Source organism: Impatiens glandulifera, chromosome 3 (assembly GCF_907164915.1).
Source record: "Impatiens glandulifera chromosome 3, dImpGla2.1, whole genome shotgun sequence".
Classification (NCBI taxonomy): domain Eukaryota; kingdom Viridiplantae; phylum Streptophyta; class Magnoliopsida; order Ericales; family Balsaminaceae; genus Impatiens; species Impatiens glandulifera.
This window is the reverse complement of record NC_061864.1, coordinates 57,565,633-57,575,477: the sequence shown is the minus strand read 5'-3', so window position 1 is coordinate 57,575,477 and position 9,845 is coordinate 57,565,633. Positions and strand designations below refer to the sequence as shown.

General features: G+C 32.4%; 1 protein-coding gene across 1 annotated transcript; it reads right to left on the bottom strand.

Annotated features, from left to right (window-relative positions):
* Positions 1-7,532: 7,532 nt before the first annotated feature.
* LOC124930467 lies at positions 7,533-9,396 on the bottom strand. Its single transcript, XM_047470808.1, has 2 exons — positions 8,780-9,396; positions 7,533-7,936 (listed from the first exon to the last, which is right to left on the bottom strand). Exons 1-2 carry the CDS (start codon positions 9,389-9,391, stop codon positions 7,646-7,648), a joined length of 903 nt encoding a protein of 300 aa, XP_047326764.1. The 5' UTR covers positions 9,392-9,396; the 3' UTR covers positions 7,533-7,645.
* Positions 9,397-9,845: the final 449 nt, after the last annotated feature.

Here is a 9,845-nt window from a genome sequence, read left to right as displayed (position 1 = left end):
CGATCCGTATTAATTAGTAAAATTGTTTGGATTATGAATTGGATAAATTTAGTTTGGATTTAATACGGATCGGACAAAACGGATTGGTTTTACCCATTTGCTCACCCCTAAACATGTGTAAACAAAAATGACACTCTCAATGAAATAGACAATTCAGAAACATAAAAACACTCTCATGTTACAAAAGTTTCTTCTATATACTTGAAGATCTTACCTGAAAACATTATCAAAAAATGTGTATTATGAATGATCTCCGTCCTTCAAACACTTTCTTAAATACATTAGTTAAGTTGGAAATGCATAGTATAAAACATGACAACGCAGTTCAAAAAATAGGATAACCTAATTCATAAAACTTGACAACGCAATTACTAAAACATGACAACACATAATAAAAACTTTACAATGCATAATGAACATAAGTTAAAATTAAAATATAAAACATATTAATTCAACTAATATATAACAAGACAACGCAGTTCAAAAAATTGACAACGCAGTTTATAAAATATGACAACGCAGTCGATGAAACATGAAAACGCATAAACCAAAAATTTAGAATGAAGTTTATATATAAATGAAAATACATTTTATATACAAATGAAAATGCAGTTTATATATAAATGAAAATACATTTTATATACAAGTGAGAATGCAGTTTACAATGTAGAATGACAAATCTTTTAACGTATTTTTCAGAAGATCCTGAAAACCTTAATGCAGTTCACAATGTAGATTGTCATTAATGTGAATGATCGGTTCCTCCTCATCTTTGTAGTTTAATTCTACCTCAAATGATTCAAAATGGAAGATTTTAGATTTGGAGAATCATGTACCATGAGAATATTGGAGGACGGTATAGCAATAGGCCTCCATGAGCGGGTCAAGTCATTTAAGGGCCTTTTCCTCAGAATTGGCATCCCTATCAAGGGAGTTAAAATTTGTTTTTCTCGCCTCAAGTAAAGGAAAAAGGGAACATCCCATTTTATTTTCCACGACAAGTTCTTTTCTTTTAAGCGCTTCATGGACACTTGTTGTTTTTGCCCATTTGAGAATACGCTTCTCCATTTTTACTAGTTTTTTCCATTCAGTTTCAATCTCGTTGCTGGAGATGATTTCATCGTATTGTGAATCCAGTCTATGATTCATCCAAGTGTTGAAGGCTTCGATCTTTACAGGATCTTTTACCTCAACATCCTCCATGATGAGGTTGAAGATTAGGTTGGCTTCCGAAATGATTTTCGGAACATCTTCAGCAACATCTTTCCCTTTTCCGGGAACCTTAGCTAGTTTGGGAGTAGGCATTAGTTCTCTGAAAGAAATTCTTGGAGCCCCTCTAGCTGCTCTTAGAATTTCGAAAGGAGAGAGGGCCTTTTAAAACGCATCTTCTGCAAGTTCAGTTAAAATTCCAGTTGCCTTCTGAATAGGTGCTTCTTTAATTGTTTCAACAACAGGCATCGCCGCATCCGTTTGAATGGGGGCTTGTTCGGAGATAGCAACAGTAGTAGTAGACGAAGGAGCTTCTACCTACTCTGTTTCAATTTTAGTATTAATATTACCAGCAGCACATACAGCTACTGGTTCATCGAGGAAAGCAGGCGTGTTTTCCATGTTAATACATTCATTATTTTGACCAACTAGCTCAACAGTTGGTCCTTTAGCTTGTTCCACCACTAGAACTTCAACATTGGGAACTACGACTGTAGGAGCGGAGAAGGTTACCTTACATTTCGTTTTGGCAGCTTTAGAGAGAGAGAGAGACAGTCTTTTTAGCAGTCATTTTTTAATAGAAGAATATTAAACAAGCAAGATCTGGATTTCTTTTAGAGAGAAGGTAGAGATCAAACTAGGGTTTTAAGATTGCAAATAGCGTAAAAACCCTTTAGGCATGCAAGATGTCCTTAAATAAAATTTGAACAACCATGTGTTTAACAGGCATTATTTGAAATAAAAATATTCATTTAATTTTAGACGCCTTTTTCCCAAAATCAGTCATCATTAACTATATTTTACCAAATTCCTAGTAATTACAGAGTCCTGAAGTAATTAATTGTAGGGTATATTAGTCATATTCTTAACATTGAGAGACACTTGTCTTCAAGTTATTCGAATTTAGAATATGATTGTTTTACTGTTTGAGCGAGAAAATTAAATGACAACACATATTAAATTGACAATTGTCTTTGATTGATCCGAAGATGAGAAGTCTAAAGGCACATATAGTTAGACATCTAACATACCATCTGCATCCCTTGCGTCTAAGTTGGGTAGACATCTGTTTAGACGGCGTCTAACCACGCTCGATACAGACGCTTTAGACGCCTGTCTCACAAATAAACGTCTAGCCAAGCTTAGTTTGAAAGTTGCTTAAGCAAGAATTTGTCTAAGTATGTAGCTCCTTTAGACGACTGATCTAATTAGATCAATTGCGACCTCCGTCTTTATAAGTTTGTCTGATTATTTTAAACATCAACAATTTTTCCTTCAATTTGTACAATTTTAAAAAAAATCAAATAATTTTGAGGTCTATAAGACCAAAAACATTTTAAGGAAAGAAGACTTAGTCTGGGGAGTGGCCTTCAGAACACATCTTCCACTTATTGAGCATATTCTTAGAAGAGTATGCTTTCAAATTCCTCCATGCAGCTGACCTGTTGCACCTCAAATTCTTTTGCTTCTTCTACCATGAAGCAAGTGACCTCTTCATCATCACTATCGCTGGATGATGAGTCATCTGAGTCTCTATAGGCCCACTTGACTTTATTGTCAGCTACTATGAGCCTTCAGCTCTTTCTAGTTGTCCTTCTTCTTCTCATCCAGTTTTGGCTTCTTGCACTCTGACTTCAAGTGTCCTTTTTTATCACAATTAAAACACTTTAATTTAGTCTTATAATTATTCTTATCCTCATTGTTATTATTTGAAGAGCTTGAGTTAGAGTTGCTCTTCTTCATGAATTTGTCGAATTTTTTCACGAAGAGAGTCATGGCGTCGCTGTTGATCTGCTCTATAGCAGTCTTCACATCAGTGGCAGTAGGTGGCTCCTCAGCAGTCACCAATGCCTTTGTTGCAATAGCTGATGTGGAAAGCTCCTCTTCATTCCTAGAGTTTATCTCAAACTCATAGTCCTTCAGATTGGCTAGCAAGTCAAAGAGCTCCATCTTGTTGAGATCTTTGGATTCCCTCATCGCCATCGTCTTGATATCCCACTCCCTAGGCAGAGCACGCATGACTTTGATTGCAACCTCTCGTCTTGCTGTAAGGTGGAAAGAGTGGTGATAATCTTGCTAAATCTCCCATCAAATTCAATCATCGTCTCTCTAGTACGCATCTTAATGTTATCAAACTATTGTGTGACAACCATGAGTTTGTTCTCTTTGGTTTGCTTGTTGCCTTCACAAAGTTGAGTCAACCTCTCCCAGATTTCTTTGTAGTTGAACATGTTGTCATCAGAAGTTTTGTACAGAATATCCATGGCCAAGTTGTCGAGGTTATTATTCCTCTTGTCTTCACTGGTCCACTCAGATTTGTATTTCTCAATCTTGATCAGACCTTCGATGATGATAAGCCACATGTCATCATCTATGGAAGATAGATGAGCATGGACTCTCTTCTTCTACACAATATAGTTTTCTTTCGAGAACATGGGAACCTTAGTTATGGAGACCATAGACATGATTCAGATTCTTTTTGGTGCTTGAGAATAGAAAACGAGGCTCTGATACCACTTGATAAGATCGGTATTAACAATAAAGACTAGGGTCTGACTATTGTGTACAGCTTACGATAAACAATTCGATAATAATCCTGTGAGGGATTAGTATCTGTTTCTATTTTTCACAAATCTTCCAAACTCTTGAAACGGATTCAAGTGCGGAGCTGTTTGTTGGATTTGAAGCTTTAGACAACTGAATACAAAATGACAGAAAGTAAAGAAGACAAGGATTTTTATAGATGTTCGAAAATAAAACTCCTACGTCACCCTTTCTTCCACAACCGGAAGGATATCCATTAAACACTTTTAATCAAATATAACTCACTAAGCTAGATAACTCTATGTTGAACAGAACAGCCTCTATTCAACTTACAATACTGAGGTTTCTCATATAAAAGACAGTATGCAATTATAATGTACTCACAGCTAGACAGTAAGAGATTTTCGCTTTTTGCTTTTTGAGACTTTTCTTGAATCGAATGAGTGAAATCGTTCGACCGTTGGCCTTGAGCTTCTATATATATGATTGATGTACACCAACGGTTGAATATTATTTGTGGACACATAACATGTATCCGTTGGACGACCTCATATAGTACGAGAGTGTAGTAGACTCTAAGAAATTTGATCGTGGTCGTACCGAACAGGTAGTGCGCTGAATATCCTCTTATCTTGTCCTGTACTGGAAAGGTAATTGAGAGATATCCGCGTACGTGGCATTCATTCATTTGATAGAATTAGCAGGCTTGTCAGACTATTGAAAGAAGTGGAGTAGACAACTAAGTGATCGTGGCTAGACGAATGCTTCCTTCAAATAGTTGCTAAAGCGAGGTATCAGACGTTCTTCTTTAAACTGCGTCTAAAGGAGTTAGACTTCCTCGTCTAACTACGTTTCCCTTTAGACCACGTCTAAAGGAGTTAGACGTACTCGTCTAACTATGTATCCCTTTAGATCGCGTCTAAAGGAGTTAGACGTCCTCGTCTAACTACGCATCCCTTTAGATCGCGTCTAAAAGAGTTAGACGTCCTCGTCTAACTACGCTTCCCTTTAGACCGCGTCTAAAGGAGTTAGACGTCCTCGTCTAACTACGCTTCCCTTTAGACCGCGTCTAAAGGAGTTAGACGTCCTTGCCTAACTACGCATTCCTTTAGACCGCGTCTAAAGGGGTTAGACGTCTTCGTCTAACTACGCTTCCTTTTAGATCGCGTCTAAAGGAGTTAGACGTCCTCGTCTAACTATGCATTCCTTTAGACCGAGTCTAAAAGAGTTAGATTACCTCGTCTAACTATGTTTCTCTTTAGACCGCGTCTAAAGGAGTTAGACTACCACCTCTAACTACGTTTCCCTTTAGACAGCATTTAAAGGAGTTAGACTACCACGTCCAACTACGTTTCCCTTTAGACCGCGTCTAAAGGAGTTAGACTACCACGTCTAACTACGTTTTCCTTTAGACCGCGTCTAAAGGAGTTAGACTACCACGTCTAAAGGAGTTAGACTACCACGTCTAAAGGAGTTAGACTACCACGTCTAACTACGTAAGACGTCTAAGACAGCCTACTTCAGACGCAGTCTGAAGTAGCAAAGTCTTTTATATTTGCACCTGCACAAAACAAATATACAACTTAGCTGGATCATAACTAAGTTTAATATAAATCATCAAAATAATGTATGCATTGAAATAAACTTATTTCCTTAGTTTATTTTAGTTAATTTGATTTTACCTAACATCATATTTTCGTGATTTTTTCTAAAAGAAACGCTCTGATTTGGACGTGTCTTATTAATCACACCAAAAATAAAATAAGATTATACAAAAAATAAAAAATGATATAATTTTCAAGAAAGAAAGAAAATTTGCAATATAATATGTTTTGGAGCAGGCTGAAATAATAGTCATATAACGTGTACATATGAGGAAGATAATGTGACGAATTGAGAACTTATACACTTTACTTTTACTACCATTAATGTATTTTGTTACGTTATATTTGGAATTAGAGAATTCTCACGCCGTGGATATAATATTTTTTATTTCTATAATAAAATTATCTACTTCTATGATAAAGTTATTTTGTATATAATATATGTATTTAATATATTAAAAATTCGTATTATTATTATAAAAAAATAAAACTCTTATAAAATATATATTGATAATGTTATATATTTATTTTATTAGTGTTCGAGACATTATTGAGATATGGACACAAATACTATCTAAGTCTAATTTTTTGTCAACTAATCAAATCGGAAATTTGTTTTATCCAAACATTAATAAAAATCACTCTAAATAGTACTATTCGAATAGAAAATGAACTAGAAACCAATATAAGGGTGACCAAGTTAGTTGAGGTGAAGCTTTAGTCTTTGAAATTAAGTTTTGTTTTTATAAATTTATAAAATAACTAAAATTGAATCCACCGAGTGATTAAAGTCGAGTCTAAAAGATTAATGACAAGATTATAATTTTTGTTAAGAACTTTCTAAATTAAAATTTGAGATTATGGTGAGAGTTTTGTTAACTTGTTAAATGAAAAATAAAAGTATAAAACTTAATATGGAAAATGAATGGTAAACTACCCTAATTTAATAGGAGTGAGACATACGAGTTTAATTAAAGGCCTTAGTGTAAACAATCAAAGACAACAACCATACACTAATTAAGTTAGTCTATTCTTCTTTTGTATTGAATTATTTTTCTTTTCTTTATTGTTCTTATGTAATTTTTAGATGATTTTTTTTTTGGTTTAATTTGTAATGACTTTTATAATGAATTTGATTTATGTTGATTATTAACGTAACAATTCTTACTTGCTCTATTCATTTTAAAACTTAAAGCTAAAAAATTGTACTTTAATTAATCTATAAATTAATCTAAACATTTTAACCTAGCATTATCTTCATAGTCGTGCTATTTTATTTCTTAAGAATGCTTTTTGAACTATCTTAGTGAGTTTTTTTTATCAAATATTTAATTTTAAAATATCGATTTAAATTAGATAATGTTAATAAATTTGTTAATATTTTTTTTAATTATAACTTAAATAGAACTCTAAAAAGTATTTCAAAGTAGCAATATTTATTAATTTTTCTACCTATAATAAATTAATATTATTTGTTACCAAATGGATCACTCACTTATGGCCAACTTACCAACCAACCTGCTTTAGCACGCTTACTTCAAGTGCTCCTTCCTTTGAGTACTCTTAAAGCAAAAAAAAACTCAAAAAACTGTAAAATATGTAATTTGTAAGTTTAAAAAAACTCACCCTTATATTGAATAAACTATGATCTTATAAAACTAAGATTTCATCCGATTCTATCTTCAATCACAAACTTTAATTATGTTCTCTAGGTATCTGTTATTGTTCATTTGTACTCGTTATCATCGAAATACTTCAATTTATATGTTTTACAAACAGTTGCCAACTATAACCACCAACAATGAAAATGTCGTCACATAATTTTATTCAACTTTGAATCGATAAAAATTGTTATGCCACTTTAATCCATTACCCGGTTTTGAAAAAAAAAATTAATTGACAAGGATATAAAGTACAACTCAGCGACAATTCAAAAACATAATCTACCATATTGGCAATAGAAGAAAATGGTACTACCTATGATATGATTTCGGATTAATAGTAAACGGAAATGATTTGGGAACATAAACCAAACAATTCAAATTTGATCGATGTTAAATAATACTATATGGTTCTAATCAGAACTAATACATGGATTAGTAAAATTTATTAGTATTTATTATTTTTTTAACTTTGTTTTCAATTAAATTATGTAAGTAGAATTGAACACTTTACTATTCAATTAACCAAAATATCTTGTACATGTAGTGTTTCTATTTAAAAAAAAAAAAGGAATTTAAATGAGTTCCAAAGATTGAATTTTTAATTTACACAATCTTCTTCTTCTATTATTGCCTTGGCGCAGTTGGAGCTCTAATATGGCCGGCCATTGTCACTTGTAAAGCTTCTTCCTCATAAGCAATTCTCTCAATCTCTTCTTTCATTTTTCTCTTCATCTTCGATATAAAAACAACCATTACAACCGCCATTAAGAAAACACCCATCATTGTCACTATCGAGACTCCGATCGCCACTTGCCACCACCCTTCGCCCTTCTTCTTCCTTGCCGGAATTAATGGAATCTCAACCACCAATCCAAAATGACCGTTTTCCCTTGCCACACAAATATTTGAATTTCCCTGTTCTTCAAATATTATTATTTAATGAGAACAATTATATTTTAGTCATAGTAATAACTTTTTTCTTTTGGTATTTTATGTGATATTAGAATTAAGATAATTGCAAGTTGGATTTTTAATAGGTATGAAGATATTATTGTCACATTTTAATATAATTTAAGCCTATTTGAAAACATTATTTTTTATTCTCAAGGTATCTCAAATTTTTTTGTTCAGACACAAATCTCTATTAAAAAAAAATCTTTCCAAATTATTTCAATATTGGGTTCTTCTTTAAAAATGTTATTTTATCACAATTCCAACTAAGGCTAGTTTGGATTCATGTTAATTAAATAACTTAGTTATGTAAAATAAAATTATTAGTGATTATTTTGAGAAGGTTAAGAATTTTTTTTTGTTTTTTTTTTTAAATAAACTTACATTTAACTAATATAATGATAAAATACTATCTTTGGAAAGAAAGGAATGCAGGGTTACAAAATTATAATTTAAAATATTTTAGTATTTTTATTAATGAATTGACTGATATAATGGATATGTGATAAAAAAAAAATTTATTCAAATAACTCAAATCACCTTAAAAAAAATTATAATTAATTTTTTTGTATTTAATATGAAAAAATTTTAAATATAAAATATGAAAAAGTTATGAATTTTGATTTAAAATAATTTTGATTTATTTGGAAAATCATTAAAATTAAATTGAAATTAAGTTTAAAGAAAAAATATTATTAAATTTGTTATTTCTTATATATATATATATATAATTATTTATTTTAATTAATATTTGGGTGAAATATTTGAAAAAAATAAAATTTTAAATAAATTAAACCATTTATCAACCTGTCTCGCCACCGTGACTCTACCGTCTCGCCGGAAACTAGCACATAAAGGAATAAGCCCTTCATCGCCACCGCCGTCGTCATATTTAGCCGTCGTTAGATTACTAAAATCGATCAAGATCGGATCATCTCCGGCCTGAATCCCAACTTCAAAAGTGCTATCATTATTTAACCCATAATTATACGCCAAAAGACCCAAAACAGGGGAGATGAATTTATAACCAGAGAGTTCAAAATTCTCATAATAAATCGAAGACCATTCATTTCCAAGATTTTGTCTTACGATTATGATTCTCTCTGCACATGGGAAAGAACTGACGCCGGCGTCAAGACGAAACTCGCCGATCTTCAAACCGTATCGACGGAGACTGCCGCAGCGTAGTCTGGTGGCGGTGACATGAATACCGGATAGATTTGTTGGCAAATGAACGGCGAAGGGTTTTCCTGTTTTTTTTATGTTATGTTTGAATGTATAGTCTCTGATGAGGAGATCGATTAGACGAGATGATCGGAGTTGCGGAGGAGATCCGGCGGAGGTTGTGGTTAGTGTAGATAGGAATGTTAGTGAGAGTAATAGGAATGTTGAGAGAGAAAATGATGGTAAGAAAACCATTTCTGATTATGGATGGAGATGAGCAGAGAAGCAACAAGTTAACCACAAGACCATAATTTTATATATTAATTAAGTTTTAAATATCTCATTTACGTAATCTTGTTTTATGGATGGATGGAGATGTTAAAAATGAGCGTTCTAAGAGGTCATGTAAGAAATCTACAAATGTTATGTTTAGAGGATTAGAAATGAGAAAAAAGTAATGGCTTGGGTGATTTTTTTTTTTTTTTTTTAACAAACTGTTAAAATAGTTCTTAATTCTTACAAAGTAATTAATTTCGCTATAAAGTTATTAGACATACTAATAACTAATTACAAACTCAATATAGTTGGGCATTCCAACTTACATATAATTTAAATTGTAATTAACATAATTCTGATATCCCCTCCGATGTAGATCTCTAAGATTCATCTTGTCCCGAAGTGGAAAAAAAGGGTCGGATTTCTAATGGTT